The sequence below is a fragment of the Haliotis cracherodii genome, unplaced genomic scaffold (assembly GCF_022045235.1).
Source record: "Haliotis cracherodii isolate W230 unplaced genomic scaffold, xgHalCrac1.p SCAF_4, whole genome shotgun sequence".
In the NCBI taxonomy this organism is placed as follows: Eukaryota; Metazoa; Mollusca; class Gastropoda; order Lepetellida; family Haliotidae; genus Haliotis; species Haliotis cracherodii.
In genome coordinates, this window is record NW_027266297.1 from 27642791 (window position 1) to 27662361 (window position 19571).

At 42.2% G+C, this 19571-nt stretch overlaps 1 protein-coding gene across 2 annotated transcripts in view; it reads left to right on the forward strand.

Moving 5' to 3' along the window:
• LOC139478470 (acetyl-coenzyme A synthetase, cytoplasmic-like) overlaps window positions 1–19571 on the forward strand; it is a 53935-nt gene that overhangs the window by 4667 nt on the left and 29697 nt on the right. Inside the window, exons 1-3 of one of the 2 annotated variants that reach the window (XM_071260940.1) lie at window positions 103–181; window positions 16863–16954; window positions 18511–18614. In XM_071260940.1, coding sequence (XP_071117041.1) covers window positions 144–181; window positions 16863–16954; window positions 18511–18614 — 234 coding nt within the window. In that variant the 5' untranslated portion in view covers window positions 103–143. Of the gene's footprint in view, window positions 1–102; window positions 182–16862; window positions 16955–18510; window positions 18615–19571 lie in introns of those variants that run through there. The other variant, XM_071260939.1, reaches the window with a different exon arrangement.

Sequence of the window (19571 nt, forward strand, 5' to 3'; positions counted from 1 at the left end):
AGGCTCGATCATAGTGCCACCAGTGGTTATTATGAGTTATGTCCCTTCTACGCCTCTTCTAGGTGGAATCTCGTATCACTTGCATTTGTTTCAAACAAAATAGCAGTCAAATTGTCTGATCAATAATCAAGATCTATATTGTGATGAAACAGGTCTTACATTGCGAAGTGCATCAATTCACGTGAGCACCTTGGTTAAAAACATGAAAAGATTTGGAAAATATCTGTTGACGAGTTGGCGGTGCACATGGTTTGCAAATCCTGCAATTGATCGAAATCTGCATGACAGTTTACAAGGCGGGTTTCGATTTCATTTCATGCATGTTTTGATTGGACTTTGCATAGACTCGTTAGTCCAGCCAAAATCTAACTCCATAATACCACCCTAGATCGGCAAGGGTTGAAACTAGACTTTTATAGTCTGTTAGCTCTCGGGAAGATGTTTTTTTTCTGGGCCATGGCTATTTATGCAAGACTATTAGCTCAAAGCATTGACTGCAGAAGCTGCTTTGTTGGAATTGTTGCAAGAGCTGATGTGTCAGCAAATTCCCATAGTTAAGCTGAATGCTCTCACTGCCTCGTCAGCGTGGTTCTACCTTTCACCACAGGACATAAGGGGGATAGGTCTATGCTTGAAGTACTTTGTTGTGTGGCGTGGAAGGAATCGGCCACTCACTTGCAGCACTCTGTCCTTTGTCAAATCTGTTTCAAGTAGCATTGTTGTATTGTTGGAGCAGTAGTTTCTTATTTTCTTAAGTAGTTTACTGTTGTGACTTGTCATTTGGCTAGGGCTTACATGGCTTCTGAAGGTTTCAACAACAACATTGCTCATAAATTAAGGGTTATCAGGGGTGTAACTAGGGAAAATAAATTGTAAGCTCTTAAATGCTATAATAGTTTGACATGGCCAAGCTGTATTGTGTTGCCTAGAAAAGATTATTAGTTTAAAAGGACCATTGTTATAATTTGCAAATAGTAGATCAAACACTAGTACCAGATGTATCACATAGGTAAACTGAACCATTATGCTAATAGTTCGCAAAGCAAGGAAAGTGCAAACATTTCCAAATAATAATTGCCAAAATAATGACCTCATGACACACACATACTTTTGGAACACTGGAATTGTGGCAAGGAGCTGAAGGAGGAACCAAACACAAACAGGTTCTAACCCAGTGCCGTAGCCAGCCGGAGGGGGCAGGGGGTGCAGTTGTGCACCCCTGGATTTTTTAATAGAAAACAGTTTTATTTGAATCATGAAAATACAAGTTGGGGACAAGTGATACATGTACTAATATTTGACCCCCCCCCCTTGTCAAAAAAAGTTAACTTGTAACCACAAGTCTCTAAGAAATTGAACCATGTCACATTGACTTTCCCTAAAAAATTGCAAACCAATCCTAGAAGGTTTTAAAAACAAATATTCCACAGATTAACATTACAAGGAAAAATGATTAAACTCTCTGGATATGTGACTGATATATACCAACTGATATAAGATTATTTTTGGGGGATGGTGTGGAGGGATGTGTGTGTTAACATTCAAATTTCTTAATGTAGACGCTTGCTTTTTTGCTATGCAGTTGTAACAATACACAACTCTATATTTTTTCTTCGGAAATTGTGTCCTGACACCCCATTGATTTACTTTCGCCAATTTTTGCCAAAGATTCAAAATAGTAAATAAGAATGATTTGTGGAATTTACCAGAAAGAAATATCATGACATATAGCAAAACCCTTAAAAATGGTAAATTTCTACTAGTCCTTATGATACCTTAACTATTGAGCAGGTTGGCCAGGACAACAGGACTAGTGCCAGTTTCTAACGCGTAGTGTGTACACTCGGGGTAATGTGGGAATTCTGGGTTTTGAGTTTGTCTCCAGCAACCTATGCTAGTCGTAAAAGGCGACTAAATGGATTTGATGAACAGGCACAATGACTTTGTTGATGCATGGCATCATCATACCCCGATGGCATTGATCGTTGCTCACAATATCAATCTCTGGATTGGATTGCGTGGCCCAAACTAGATTATTTACAGGTTTGTGTGATTTATAATATACCGGTATATATTAAACAACAAACACATACACTCCCTGAGTTCGTACTGATCTGTCACTACTCCCACTACAAAATCTCTGAAAATGGGTCATAGCTACACAATTGGATATGGATCTGCTCTTTTCCAAAAGAATCCTCAAGTGCTTGTAACGATTTAGATACAAAATGATTTGAAGCAAATTCTTTACATTACTTCAACAATGATAGCAGTACATTCTTGCAAACATCCATGACAGACTCTGTTAAACACGCTGTGTCAGTCTGACCACACATGCTCAAGACCTTTTTTCACTGCATATGTGAACAGTTTAGTGGCCACTTTGAGCCCTTCTCATATCTCACGGGGCCATGACACAATGATCACATGCACGCAAGTCCTGGTATTTATAGCCATGGTGAAGTCTTGGGGAAATCGTGCTTGGACTTTATGCTGTGGTGGATCATCACTGTCACCTTGTTTTGAAAAATAAATTTATTACACAAACAATTGCTTCGTAACTCAATTCCTGTGTCATAAGTTAGCGTGAATCTATTTCTAAAACAGGTCGTAATGCTCTACGACAAGATATGTAGTTTTCTTTAAATGGGCAACAAAGCGTGTCAAATTTCTCAAGACCTATGCAGGCAGTGAGCGAGGAATGTGACTCTTTTGTCATTGTCCTCAATATCAAAATATTTCATGACAGTCTTAATAGTGATGGTCAGACAAAACATTGATCGTATTGGCAGCATCAGTCTAGGGTGACACCAACCAGCAAGATTACCAGTGCCTGTTTTAATAAGCTCTCTCTCTGTGGACCAATTCACCAGTGAATCACGATACTTCACTTCCCTATACAATACTGTGATATTCAGTGATATATAATCGTGATAATAGCAAGTACGCCTTGTATGGCTTTAGCAACAAACTCTTTGTAGCTCTGTAGCTGTCAATCGTAACCTGTTTTGCTGTACGAGTTTGTCAGGGCCATGTTCTCTTTCCACTTGTTGCCTGTCTTGTTTTCAAGTTCAATATAAGAAAACAAAATTTTAAAAACATTTCCAGTTGTCATGTATTTAATGTATTCTGATTTTTATGCCCCTATCATGTGTATCAGGCTGTGCTGGACCAAGTTGACCCAGCACCAGCGATGTGAGGCATAAGTTTATTGTATTTACGTAACTTTCCATGAAAGCCCAAACGACTTAACATGCTTCAGAATGGCCAGTAATTATTATTGACACTGCATGCCTGTGTGTAGTTCAGGGATTATAGATAACTTAAGTCTGTCCCCTGCCTTAAAAGTTATATTTGCATAAGATGTTTTCTGGTTCAGTCACATTCAAGCAAACATTGCTACACTGAGATATGCAAACGCATGCTTTGTTCTTGTTTGCTGACTTATTTCGGTTCTGGTTTTATTTTTTTCAAACATTAATATACTGCGCCACATTAAAATGGTAACAGAAACTTAGGTCGGGTACATGGAATCATGGTATAATACATCATAAATATTCATGGAGAATATTTCTGATGTGTTCTTTTTATATATAGATAGATAGATAGACCCAGTCGTCTAAGAAGCAGTACAGAGTCTAAGAGTACAGTAGAATTGTCTTTTGTCTAGTATGCACAGTTTATGATATGCAGTAAACTATGGCTCTAACGAACCCAAAAGGACCACCAATTTTTGTATTGTTATAACCATAGTACGCTAAAAGCATATTTTAAGCATATGTACAGCAAATGTCGGGGACCAAAAATATGTTCCTTATATCCTTCAGTTCGTTATAAGCGTGTTCGTTATACACATAGTTTCCTGTATTTACACTACCGGGTAAATTAAATTGAAATTAATGCCAAGAAACGGTTTGGGGCTTGTTGTTATCCTGGGTCCGGCTGTTTCACACACAACTATTATTGTCCCATCAACATTAAAGCCCTGGGTTTGAATAGAGGTGCAACATGGTTTTCTCTTTTGATGGAATTATTCAAGTGCCAATTTCCAACCAAGTTGAAGGGTAGGATATATGTGATTGCTGAAGACACTATTTTGGTTCTGTGAACATATAGCATACATGCATTCAGAAGACCCAGCTAGTGGCCTGCTATGTGGACACCATACAGCATACATGTATTCAGGAGACCCAGCTAGTGTCCTACTGTGTGGACACCATACAGCATACATGTATTCAGAAGACCCAGCTAGTGGCCTGATATGTGGACACCATACAGCATACATGTATTCAGAAGACCCAGCTAGTGGCCTGCTATGTGGACATCATACAGCATACATGTATTCAGGAGACCCAGCTAGTGGCCTGCTATGTGGACACCATACAGCATACATGTATTCAGGAGACCCAGCTAGTGGCCTGCTATGTGGACACCATACAGCATACATGTATTCAGAAGACCCAGCTAGTGTCCTACTGTGTGGACACCATACAGCATACATGTATTCAGAAGACCCAGCTAGTGGCCTGCTATGTGGACACCATACAGCATACATGTATTCAGAAGACCCAGCTAGTGGCCTGCTATGTGGACATCATACAGCATACATGGATTCAGAAGACCCAGCTAGTGTCCTACTGTGTGGACACCATACAGCATACATGCATTCAGAAGACCCAGCTAGTGGCCTGCTATGTGGACACCATACAGCATACATGTATTCAGAAGACCCAGCTAGTGTCCTACTGTGTGGACACCATACAGCATACATGTATTCAGGAGACCCAGCTAGTGGCCTGCTATGTGGACATCATACAGCATACATGTATTCAGAAGACCCAGCTAGTGGCCTGATATGTGGACACCATACAGCATACATGTATTCAGAAGACCCAGCTAGTGTCCTGCTATGTGGACATCATACAGCATACATGTATTCAGAAGACCCAGCTAGTGTCCTACTGTGTGGACACCATACAGCATACATGTATTCAGAAGACCCAGCTAGTGTCCTACTGTGTGGACACCATATAGCATACATGCATTCAGAAGACCCAGCTAGTGTCCTACTGTGTGGACACCATACAGCATACATGTATTCAGGAGACCCAGCTAGTGTCCTACTGTGTGGACACCATACAGCATACATGTATTCAGGAGACCCAGCTAGTGTCCTACTGTGTGGACATCATACAGCATACATGTATTCAGAAGACCCAGCTAGTGGCCTGCTATGTGGACACCATACAGCATACATGTATTCAGAAGACCCAGCTAGTGGCCTGCTATGTGGACACCATACAGCATACATGTATTCAGAAGACCCAGCTAGTGGCCTGCTATGTGGACACCATACAGCCTACATGTATTCAGAAGACCCAGCTAGTGGCCTGCTATGTGGACACCATACAGCATACATGCATTCAGAAGACCCAGCTAGTGGCCTGCTATGTGGACACCATACAGCATACATGTATTCAGGAGACCCAGCTAGTGGCCTGCTATGTGGACATCATACAGCATACATGTATTCAGAAGACCCAGCTAGTGGCCTGCTATGTGGACACCATACAGCATACATGTATTCAGAAGACCCAGCTAGTGTCCTACTGTGTGGACACCATACAGCATACATGTATTCAGAAGACCCAGCTAGTGTCCTACTGTGTGGACACCATACAGCATACATGTATTCAGAAGACCCAGCTAGTGTCCTACTGTGTGGACACCATATAGCATACATGCATTCAGAAGACCCAGCTAGTGTCCTACTGTGTGGACACCATACAGCATACATGTATTCAGGAGACCCAGCTAGTGTCCTACTGTGTGGACACCATACAGCATACATGTTTTCAGAAGACCCAGCTAGTGTCCTACTGTGTGGACATCATACAGCATACATGTATTCAGAAGACCCAGCTAGTGTCCTACTGTGTGGACACCATACAGCATACATGTATTCAGGAGACCCAGCTAGTGGCCTGCTGTGTGGACATCATACAGCATACATGTATTCAGGAGACCCAGCTAGTGGCCTGCTATGTGGACACCATACAGCATACATGTATTCAGGAGACCCAGCTAGTGGCCTGATATGTGGACATCATATATCATACATGTATTCAGAAGACCCAGCTAGTGTCCTACTGTGTGGACAGCATACAGCATACATGTATTCAGAAGACCCAGCTAGTGGTCTGCCATGTGGACACCATACAGCATACATGTATTCAGAAGACCCAGCTAGTGGCCTGCTATGTGGACACCATACAGCATACATGCATTCAGAAGATCCAGCTAGTGGTCTGCCATGTGGACACCATGACTTGCAAGCGTGGACAGGCTATGGGAGCACTTCCTACTCCACAGATAATGTATGACAATGTAGGTCAAACGATGATGTTGGCAACCTTTTGTGAGACATTGTTGCTGAGGTTCTTGTCACATCAACCGTCCTTGTAAAATAGTGTAATCTACCAATCTTATCCAAAGACAGAAACGAGAAAATGAAAAAGGTTACTTTACAACAAAGATTTGGTATTTTTGTATTCTCTTCATTCTTATGACAAAGGATACACGCTCATCACTTAGTCTTCATTACATCAGACCGACCTTTCGCAAACTTTGACCAACCAATGGAATGACTAATAAGAAGTCAACAATAGGAAATCAGAAGGCAGCTGACCCGTGAAGATCCGGGGTAGAATAGGTCTTCAGTAAACCCATGCTTGCCGTAAAAGGCGACTTACCTTTCGTAAAAGGCGACTAACGGGATCGGGTGGTCGGGCTTGCTGACTTGGTTGATACATGTCATTGATCCCAATTGCGTGGATTGATGCTCATGATGTCAATCACTGGATTGTCTGTGCAGACTTGATTATTTATAGACTGCCGTCATATAGCTGGAATATTGCTGAGTGTGGCGTAAAACAACAAATCAACCAACTTAATCAAGTTTTACGGCACAAGTTTCTAACTGGCAACTACGCTTCGAAACATATTTTGACATATACTAGATTAAAAACTGAACAAAAGAACATTCTGGAATAGCTGATAGATGGTCTAGATTGTTTGAATACAGTCATAAAGCCCATAACTGTCGTTCAGAATACCCTGTGTGTGTTTTTTCCGAGGTTGCACGATCAAAAGTTATATTCCAACTGTCACTTTCATGATCGGATAAGCGATGCTCTGAGGTGAAAGGTCGTTCTGACATGACCTGCAATGGGATGTCCTCAGATCTTTGTTTAGCAGAAGCGAGAACTAAGATCAGATTTGAATGAGATTGTACTCATACGATAATACCTACTGGTATATATCTGTTGTTATCATGACCATGATAACATGTTATCACTGCTGCTGCAGTCCTCCACATAAGCCTCCATTGATATAGATGTGTTCATAACCACTGTCGAGTGAACTGAAACTGCTGTAGCTACAGATGTTAGGGATATGATTACTCACCTGGATTCTCAAAATTTGATTGTTACAATTGATCATGCTGTGATTGCTTTAGATTGATATTTTGATTGATATTTAGATCCTGTCTGACCATTCATCCTGGGCTGGGGCAGTGGGGCAGTGGGGCAGGCGATAGAGGAATGGAGTTCGTCCATTTTTCCAGATTGATTTTCTCAAAGGGGACAAATTTTCTCAAAAACTATTTAAGTTAGAGAAATGAAATTTTACACACTGATATAAATAGTCATGATCTGAAATAAATTTGAAAATTGCTGTCTTAAATTCGTTTTTACAGAGTTATCCCCCTCACTCCGTGCTTTTCAACCTGGTGCATACTGCGTTTTCTCAGAAACTACTGAAATTACATGAATGAATGTTTGCATGCTTATATCATGTATATAAGTGATACTTGTCAAGACTGATTTTGAAAATTGGTACCGGTACCATAAATTTTTTATGGCCCTTGCTTTATGCTTTTGAACTTAGTGCCTGGTGTCTGCAATGAGGACAAGTTTTCTCAGAAACTACTGACATTACATGAATGAAACTTTGCATGCGTATCAAAGAGATACATGTCAAGACTGTTAAAAAATTGGTCCCCCTTAATTAATTTTTTCTGAGTATCTTCCCTTGCTTTATGTTTTTAGATTTTGAGCATACACAGTTACGGCCCTTGATCCTTGCTTTACAAAGTGCACAGCGTCTGCAATAGGGACACGTTTTCTCAGAAACTATTGAAGTTAGCTTATCTAAGAGATACGTTACCATGGTTACGATGGACAATGAGAAGGAAGAATATTCAATTCTAAACATAATAATTGATCATGTTGATTAGGTCAGTTCCTTTTTAGCATGATTTAATTAATTGCACGCATACATATAGGTAATTTTTATGTATACATACAGAATTATATAATTGATCAATTTAATATATTGTCATGATACTTTTGAATCAATATATATGAAATAGTTTAATTTCCCTGAAACATTTCTGGCCGAATAGTGGAAGGACATGAACATGATTAGAACACTTGTCAGAGGGGTATACAAAGTACGTGATCTTGGCTGCAAGTTGTAAGACTTTAATTTTTGTAGAAGCCAATGGGTCTGGCGATTAGGTGCCTACTCTGAGAGAGTGGGTTCAAATCCAGAGTTGTGTCCCCTGGGTGTGCCAGAACCATCTGCTCAACACGCTCAGGGGTTTCAACAAAGTTATTAACCTTTAACACCTACACACCTTAGGCATTCCATGCTGACATGCAGTGATATGACTAAATTACTTAACTCACATACACTGCAACCATGTTAATGTCTATATATAGAACTAGAGGGGCTATTATCTTGAACGCAACATTAAACCACATTTCACCTCGCCTCTAACCATGTTAGCAACCCGTCTTGAGCATTGTTGAGCGCAACATTAAACCACATTTCACCTCACCTCTTACCATGTTAGCTACCTGTCTTGAGCATTGTTGAGCGTGACATTAAACCACATTACACCTCACCTCTAACCATGTTAGCGACCTGTCTTGAACATTGTCTAGCACGACATTAAACCACATTTCACCTCACCTCTAACCATGTTAGCGACCTGTCTTGAGCATTGTTGAGCGCGACATTAAACCACATTTCACCTCACCTCTAACCATGTTAGCGACCTGTCTTGAGCATTGTTGAGCGTGACATTAAACCACATTACACCTCACCTCTAACCATGTTAGCGACCTGTCTTGAACATTGTCTAGCGCGACATTAAACCACATTTCACCTCACCTCTAACCATGTTAGCGACCTGTCTTGAGCATTGTTGAGCGCGACATTAAACAACATTTCACCTCACCTCTAACCATGTTAGCGACCTGTCTTGAGCATTGTTGAGCGTGACATTAAACCACATTTCACCTCACCTCTAACCATGTTAGCGACCTGTCTTGAACATTGTCTAGCGCGACATTAAACCACATTTCACCTCACCTCTAACCATGTTAGCGACCTGTCTTGAGCATTGTCTAGCGCGACATTAAACCACATTTCACCTCACCTCTAACCATGTTAGCGACCTGTCTTGAGCATTGTTGAGCGCGACATTGAACCACATTTCACTTCACCTCTAACCATGTTAGCGACCTGTCTTGAGCATTGTTGAGCGCGACATGAAACCACATTTCACCTCACCTCTAACCATGTTAGCGACCTGTCTTGAGCATTGTTGAGCGCGACATTGAACCACATTTCACCTCACCTCTAACCATGTTAGCGACCTGTCTTGAACATTGTCTAGCGCGACATTAAACCACATTTCACCTCACCTCTAACCATGTTAGCGACCTGTCTTAAGCATTGTTGAGCGCGACATTAAACCACATTTCACCTCACCTCTAACCATGTTAGCGACCTATCTTGAGCATTGTTGAGCGCGACATTGAACCACATTTCACTTCACCTCTAACCATGTTAGCGACCTGTCTTGAGCATTGTTGAGCGCGACATGAAACCACATTTCACCTCACCTCTAACCATGTTAGCGACCTGTCTTGAGCATTGTTGAGCGCGACATTGAACCACATTTCACCTCACCTCTAACCATGTTAGCGACCTGTCTTGAACATTGTCTAGCGCGACATTAAACCACATTTCACCTCACCTCTAACCATGTTAGCGACCTGTCTTGAGCATTGTTGAGCGCGACATTAAACCACATTTCACCTCACCTCTAACCATGTTAGCGACCTGTCTTGAGCATTGTTGAGCGCAACATTAAACCACATTTCACCTCACCTGTAACCATGTTAGCGACCTGTCTTGAACATTGTCTAGCGCGACATTAAACCACATTTCACCTCACCTCTAACCATGTTAGCGACCTGTCTAGAAATTGTTGAGCGCGACATTAAACCACATTACACCTCACCTCTAACCATGTTAGCGACCTGTCTTGAACATTGTCTAGCGCGACATTAAACCACATTTCACCTCACCTCTAACCATGTTAGCGACCTGTCTTGAGCATTGTTGAGCGCGACATTAAACCACATTTCACCTCACCTCTAACCATGTTAGCGACCTGTCTTGAGCATTGTTGAGCGTGACATTAAACCACATTACACCTCACCTCTAACCATGTTAGCGACCTGTCTTGAACATTGTCTAGCGCGACATTAAACCACATTTCACCTCACCTCTAACCATGTTAGCGACCTGTCTTGAGCATTGTTGAGCGCGACATTAAACAACATTTCACCTCACCTCTAACCATGTTAGCGACCTGTCTTGAGCATTGTTGAGCGTGACATTAAACCACATTTCACCTCACCTCTAACCATGTTAGCGACCTGTCTTGAACATTGTCTAGCGCGACATTAAACCACATTTCACCTCACCTCTAACCATGTTAGCGACCTGTCTTCAGCATTGTCTAGCGCGACATTAAACCACATTTCACCTCACCTCTAACCATGTTAGCGACCTGTCTTGAGCATTGTTGAGCGCGACATTGAACCACATTTCACTTCACCTCTAACCATGTTAGCGACCTGTCTTGAGCATTGTTGAGCGCGACATGAAACCACATTTCACCTCACCTCTAACCATGTTAGCGACCTGTCTTGAGCATTGTTGAGCGCGACATTGAACCACATTTCACCTCACCTCTAACCATGTTAGCGACCTGTCTTGAGCATTGTTGAGCGCGACATTGAACCACATTTCACCTCACCTCTAACCATGTTAGCGACCTGTCTTGAACATTGTCTAGCGCGACATTAAACCACATTTCACCTCACCTCTAACCATGTTAGCGACCTGTCTTGAGCATTGTTGAGCGCGACATTAAACCACATTTCACCTCACCTCTAACCATGTTAGCGACCTGTCTTGAGCATTGTTGAGCGCAACATTAAACCACATTTTACCTCACCTGTAACCATGTTAGCGACCTGTCTTGAACATTGTCTAGCGCGACATTAAACCACATTTCACCTCACCTCTAACCATGTTAGCGACCTGTCTAGAAATTGTTGAGCGCGACATTAAACCACATTACACCTCACCTCTAACCATGTTAGCGACCTGTCTTGAACATTGTCTAGCGCGACATTAAACCACATTTCACCTCACCTCTAACCATGTTAGCGACCTGTCTTGAGCATTGTTGAGCGCGACATTAAACCACATTTCACCTCACCTCTAACCATGTTAGCGACCTGTCTTGAGCATTGTTGAGCGTGACATTAAACCACATTACACCTCACCTCTAACCATGTTAGCGACCTGTCTTGAACATTGTCTAGCGCGACATTAAACCACATTTCACCTCACCTCTAACCATGTTAGCGACCTGTCTTGAGCATTGTTGAGCGCGACATTAAACAACATTTCACCTCACCTCTAACCATGTTAGCGACCTGTCTTGAGCATTGTTGAGCGTGACATTAAACCACATTTCACCTCACCTCTAACCATGTTAGCGACCTGTCTTGAACATTGTCTAGCGCGACATTAAACCACATTTCACCTCACCTCTAACCATGTTAGCGACCTGTCTTGAGCATTGTCTAGCGCGACATTAAACCACATTTCACCTCACCTCTAACCATGTTAGCGACCTGTCTTGAGCATTGTTGAGCGCGACATTGAACCACATTTCACTTCACCTCTAACCATGTTAGCGACCTGTCTTGAGCATTGTTGAGCGCGACATGAAACCACATTTCACCTCACCTCTAACCATGTTAGCGACCTGTCTTGAGCATTGTTGAGCGCGACATTGAACCACATTTCACCTCACCTCTAACCATGTTAGCGACCTGTCTTGAACATTGTCTAGCGCGACATTAAACCACATTTCACCTCACCTCTAACCATGTTAGCGACCTGTCTTAAGCATTGTTGAGCGCGACATTAAACCACATTTCACCTCACCTCTAACCATGTTAGCGACCTGTCTTGAGCATTGTTGAGCGCGACATTGAACCACATTTCACCTCACCTCTAACCATGTTAGCGACCTGTCTTGAACATTGTCTAGCGCGACATTAAACCACATTTCACCTCACCTCTAACCATGTTAGCGACCTGTCTTGAGCATTGTTGAGCGCGACATTAAACCACATTTCACCTCACCTCTAACCATGTTAGCGACCTGTCTTGAGCATTGTTGAGCGCAACATTAAACCACATTTCACCTCACCTGTAACCATGTTAGCGACCTGTCTTGAACATTGTCTAGCGCGACATTAAACCACATTTCACCTCACCTCTAACCATGTTAGCGACCTGTCTAGAAATTGTTGAGCGCGACATTAAACCACATTACACCTCACCTCTAACCATGTTAGCGACCTGTCTTGAACATTGTCTAGCGCGACATTAAACCACATTTCACCTCACCTCTAACCATGTTAGCGACCTGTCTTGAGCATTGTTGAGCGTGACATTAAACCACATTTCACCTCACCTCTAACCATGTTAGCGACCTGTCTTGAGCATTGTCTAGCGTGACATTAAACCACAGTTCACCTCACCTCTAACCATGTTAGCGACCTGTCTTGAGCATTGTCTAGCGCGACATTAAACCACATTTCACCTCACCTCTAACCATGTTAGCGACCTGTCTTGAGCATTGTTGAGCGCAACATTAAACCACATTTCACCTCACCTCTTACCATGTTAGCTACCTGTCTTGAGCATTGTTGAGCGTGACATTAAACCACATTACACCTCACCTCTAACCATGTTAGCGACCTGTCTTGAACATTGTCTAGCGCGACATTAAACCACATTTCACCTCACCTCTAACCATGTTAGCGACCTGTCTTGAGCATTGTTGAGCGCGACATTAAACCACATTTCACCTCACCTCTAACCATGTTAGCGACCTGTCTTGAGCATTGTTGAGCGTGACATTAAACCACATTACACCTCACCTCTAACCATGTTAGCGACCTGTCTTGAACATTGTCTAGCGCGACATTAAACCACATTTCACCTCACCTCTAACCATGTTAGCGACCTGTCTTGAGCATTGTTGAGCGCGACATTAAACCACATTTCACCTCACCTCTAACCATGTTAGCGACCTGTCTTGAGCATTGTTGAGCGTGACATTAAACCACATTTCACCTCACCTCTAACCATGTTAGCGACCTGTCTTGAACATTGTCTAGCGCGACATTAAACCACATTTCACCTCACCTCTAACCATGTTAGCGACCTGTCTTGAGCATTGTCTAGCGCGACATTAAACCACATTTCACCTCACCTCTAACCATGTTAGCGACCTGTCTTGAGCATTGTTGAGCGCGACATTGAACCACATTTCACTTCACCTCTAACCATGTTAGCGACCTGTCTTGAGCATTGTTGAGCGCGACATGAAACCACATTTCACCTCACCTCTAACCATGTTAGCGACCTGTCTTGAGCATTGTTGAGCGCGACATTGAACCACATTTCACCTCACCTCTAACCATGTTAGCGACCTGTCTTGAACATTGTCTAGCGCGACATTAAACCACATTTCACCTCACCTCTAACCATGTTAGCGACCTGTCTTGAGCATTGTTGAGCGCGACATTAAACCACATTTCACCTCACCTCTAACCATGTTAGCGACCTATCTTGAGCATTGTTGAGCGCGACATTGAACCACATTTCACTTCACCTCTAACCATGTTAGCGACCTGTCTTGAGCATTGTTGAGCGCGACATGAAACCACATTTCACCTCACCTCTAACCATGTTAGCGACCTGTCTTGAGCATTGTTGAGCGCGACATTGAACCACATTTCACCTCACCTCTAACCATGTTAGCGACCTGTCTTGAACATTGTCTAGCGCGACATTAAACCACATTTCACCTCACCTCTAACCATGTTAGCGACCTGTCTTGAGCATTGTTGAGCGTGACATTAAACCACATTTCACCTCACCTCTAACCATGTTAGCGACCTGTCTTGAGCATTGTTGAGCGCAACATTAAACCACATTTCACCTCACCTCTAACCATGTTAGCGACCTGTCTTGAGCATTGTTGAGCGTGACGTTAAACCACATTTCACCTCACCTCTAACCATGTTAGCGACCTGTCTTGAGCATTGTCTAGCGCGACATTAAACCACATTTCACCTCACCTCTAACCATGTTAGCGACCTGTCTTGAGCATTGCCTAGCGCGACATTAAACCACATTTCACCTCACCTCTAACCATGTTAGCGACCTGTCTTGAGCATTGTCTAGCGCGACATTAAACCACATTTCACCTCACCTCTTACCATGTTAGCGACCTGTCTTGAGCATTGTTGAACGGAACATTAAACCACATTTCACCTCACCTCTAACCATGTTAGCAACCCGTCTTGAGCATTGTTGAGCGCAACATTAAACCACATTTCACCTCACCTCTTACCATGTTAGCTACCTGTCTTGAGCATTGTTGAGCGTGACATTAAACCACATTACACCTCACCTCTAACCATGTTAGCAACCCGTCTTGAACATTGTCTAGCGCGACATTGAACCACATTTCACCTCACCTCTAACCATGTTAGCGACCTGTCTTGAACATTGTCTAGCGCGACATTAAACCACATTTCACCTCACCTCTAACCATGTTAGCGACCTGTCTTGAGCATTGTTGAGCGCGACATTAAACCACATTTCACCTCACCTCTAACCATGTTAGCGACCTGTCTTGAGCATTGTTGAGCGTGACATTAAACCACATTACACCTCACCTCTAACCATGTTAGCGACCTGTCTTGAACATTGTCTAGCGCGACATTAAACCACATTTCACCTCACCTCTAACCATGTTAGCGACCTGTCTTGAGCATTGTTGAGCGCGACATTAAACCACATTTCACCTCACCTCTAACCATGTTAGCGACCTGTCTTGAGCATCGTTGAGCGTGACATTAAACCACATTTCACCTCACCTCTAACCATGTTAGCGACCTGTCTTGAACATTGTCTAGCGCCACATTAAACCACATTTCACCTCACCTCTAACCATGTTAGCGACCTGTCTTGAGCATTGTCTAGCGCGACATTAAACCACATTTCACCTCAGCTCTAACCATGTTAGCGACCTATCTTGAGCATTGTTGAGCGCGACATTGAACCACATTTCACTTCACCTCTAACCATGTTAGCGACCTGTCTTGAGCATTGTTGAGCGCGACATGAAACCACATTTCACCTCACCTCTAACCATGTTAGCGACCTGTCTTGAGCATTGTTGAGCGCGACATTGAACCACATTTCACCTCACCTCTAACCATGTTAGCGACCTGTCTTGAACATTGTCTAGCGCGACATTAAACCACATTTCACCTCACCTCTAACCATGTTAGCGACCTGTCTTGAGCATTGTTGAGCGCGACATTAAACCACATTTCACCTCACCTGTAACCATGTTAGCGACCTATCTTGAGCATTGTTGAGCGTGACATTGAACCACATTTCACTTCACATCTAACCATGTTAGCGACCTGTCTTGAGCATTGTTGAGCGCGACATGAAACCACATTTCACCTCACCTCTAACCATGTTAGCGACCTGTCTTGAGCATTGTTGAGCGCGACATTGAACCACATTTCACCTCACCTCTAACCATGTTAGCGACCTGTCTTGAACATTGTCTAGCGCGACATTAAACCACATTTCACCTCACCTCTAACCATGTTAGCGACCTGTCTTGAGCATTGTTGAGCGCGACATTAAACCACATTTCACCTCACCTCTAACCATGTTAGCGACCTGTCTTGAGCATTGTTGAGCGCAACATTAAACCACATTTCACCTCACCTGTAACCATGTTAGCGACCTGTCTTGAACATTGTCTAGCGCGACATTAAACCACATTTCACCTCACCTCTAACCATGTTAGCGACCTGTCTTGAGCATTGTTGAGCGCGACATTAAACCACATTTCACCTCACCTCTAACCATGTTAGCGACCTGTCTTGAACATTGTCTAGCGCGACATTAAACCACATTTCACCTCACCTCTAACCATGTTAGCGACCTGTCTTGAGCATTGTTGAGCGTGACATTAAACCACATTTCACCTCACCTCTAACCATGTTAGCGACCTGTCTTGAGCATTGTCTAGCGTGACATTAAACCACATTTCACCTCACCTCTAACCATGTTAGCGACCTGTCTTGAGCATTGTCTAGCGCGACATTAAACCACATTTCACCTCACCTCTTACCATGTTAGCGACCTGTCTTGAGCATTGTTGAGCGTGACATTAAACCACATTTCACCTCACCTCTAACCATGTTAGCGACCTGTCTTGAACATTGTTGAGCGTGACATTAAACCACATTTCACCTCACCTCTAACTACCAATCTGTATACTTCTGTAATTCCAGATGCTTTGTTTTTTCCAGGGAAGGGAATGACCCGACTGACTGTGGTAAAATAACCTACAAGGAGCTCCTGCAGAAAGTATGCAAGTTCGCCAATGTTCTCAAGGCTCAGGGTGAGTACATCAGCCATCTGTTGATCTGTGAAAGGTTGTTTCAAAATATACCTGATCGTGCTAAGTAGCACAAATTTTGTAGGGATAGAAACTTGGAAACACAGCATCCTCTATGTCTAAAGGACTCTCATTCCCCTGGTTTCCGTGATATTCAATTACCTGCCCTTGATATTCATGAACATTTTACTGACCAATCAAACGTGGAGATAAGGGAAAAGAAAATGGGTAAGGGAGGTAACTTGTATTGCATACAAACCAAAGCCACCACCAGTTTTAATGGGCATGCAGGCATCCTTTTCATCAAAAAGAATTTGGAGAGATTTCTTTTGCACAGTATCGGGTGGTCATGCTCTGACTTGTTTTATGCATGTCATTGTATCCCAATTGTGTAGATCAATGCTCATTGTTTGGTCCAGACTCGATTATTTACGTAAGACTGTCATACAGTTGGAATATTGCTGAGTGCGACGTTAAACAACAAACAGATGAACGAACAAGCATATAGTTGAGATATTACTGAGTGCAGCCTTACATGCTTCAGCAACAAGCACTTTGAAAAGTCTGTAAACAGAAAAATGGTTGTATGCAGAGTTTAGAGCTGTGTTTCAGTTCTTTCATCATACTATTCGTTGTAGGCCTGGCAAAAAAAATCCATAATCGGAAATGGGATGGGAAGAAATATTAACAATTATCGATATGAAAATTGTGTCATCGATAATATCTTATATAAGCTATTGTGATGAAATAAAGTTTAGATTTACCAAAACAGGCTTGTTATTGTCAACAATGTTAATTGCTGAAGATGGAAAGTAACTGTTTTTGTTATATCTCAAATGTCCACAAATTAATCTCTGAATAAATGTGCCACCACTCACCAGTGGAGTGAAATATGTTGATTTCTTGCGGAATCTTTTTTACGTATTTGCTCAAAGTTTCTTCTCTGATATTTATCAATAATTGATCGGTATGTAGTTAACAATCACTATGATCTGTATCGATAGCCAGCCCTAATTTCTTGTGTATTTTGGTATCAGTGGTATCGTCAGTACGTATCATGATGAGTATCATATTGCGAGACCTCTGGCCATATTCAGCTCTAACAGTTGCCCAAGTTTTCAGTCACTGTTTTGCCTTGTCTACAGCTGCTGTGGCATAAAACAACACTCACTCACCGTTTGATACAGTGTGTCATGATGCACTACTTTTTCTGTTTCCAGGAGTAAAGTTTTCAGTCACTGTTTTGCCTTGTCTACAGCTGCTGTGGCATAAAACAACACTCACTCACCGTTTGATACAGTGTGTCATGATGCACTACTTTTTCTGTTTCCAGGAGTAAAGTTTTCAGTCATGGTTTTGCCTTGTCTGCAGCTGCTGTGGCATAAAACAACACTCACTCACCGTTTGATACAGTGTGTCATGATGCACTACTTTTTCTGTTTCCAGGAGTAAAGTTTTCAGTCACGGTTTTGCCTTGTCTGCAGCTGCTGTGGCATAAAACAACACTCACTCACCGTTTGATACAGTGTGTCATGATGCACTACTTTTTCTGTTTCCAGGAGTAAAGAAAGGGGATCGTGTAGCGATCTACATGCCGATGATCATCGAGCTGACTATAGCCATGTTGGCCTGTGCCAGGATAGGAGCCATTCATTCCATAGTGGTAGGATCTGGTTATGCTTGTAATGCATTCACTCACCCCAGTGCAAACTGCTCAGTGCCTTCCGTTTCTATTTACTGACGTTGCTTCCATCTGTCCGTAACCCATTTGTGTTTGTTGTTTCAGTTCGTTGTGACCCTTGCACTAGTCTTTTCATTTCGATTTCCTTTCATTCTCATCATGCTTACTTGGCTTCCATTATCAGTGCTTTGTAACTTTTTCTTGAACATTGTAAATAACTGTGTTTCTGTGAAATAACTCTGAAACAAGCATATCCAGGGATGAGAATCTTCTGCGAATCCACAAATTTCTGCAAAATTAATGACCACAAATTTGTTAAAATTTGATGGCTTCCCCCATAAACACCCCCAAATTATAGACGACACTCCATTGCAAAGATGTTTCAGCAGAAAAGAAAAATATCCATTCTCATCCCTGCATATCAGGACAGCTCTAACAGTAACTCTATATTTCATTGCAATCTGTAGTTTTGGGCAATATCTAGGGGTGTCACGATAAATCAAAATATCGATATATTACTATTGGTAAGCACGTAAAGTCAATAAATCGATTGTTAAATCAGTTTCCAATCAATAGTATCGATTTCAGTTAGGAATATCGATAGTTTCGATTGTATTTACCATATCAATAAAATGCAATGCTGTTCAAATTTGTTTTTTCTTTTGATCATGAGTGGTAGTAATTTACACATGGTAATGTGAAAGTTTCTTTTTCTTAAATTATTAGGGTAAAGAAAAAACAAATCAGTCATATCTCAAACTTTACTTTTTATTTGTTGTTATGGTTATCACTTCAACTCTAAAATCCATCTAAAATGATACACTGAAAACTGTCGATATTTATTGCAATAGTTTCTTGCAATATCAATGCTTATCGCGATAGGGATTTCCAGACCAAAAGTCACCCCTACTTCCAACCATGTCACCTGGAACACAGTTG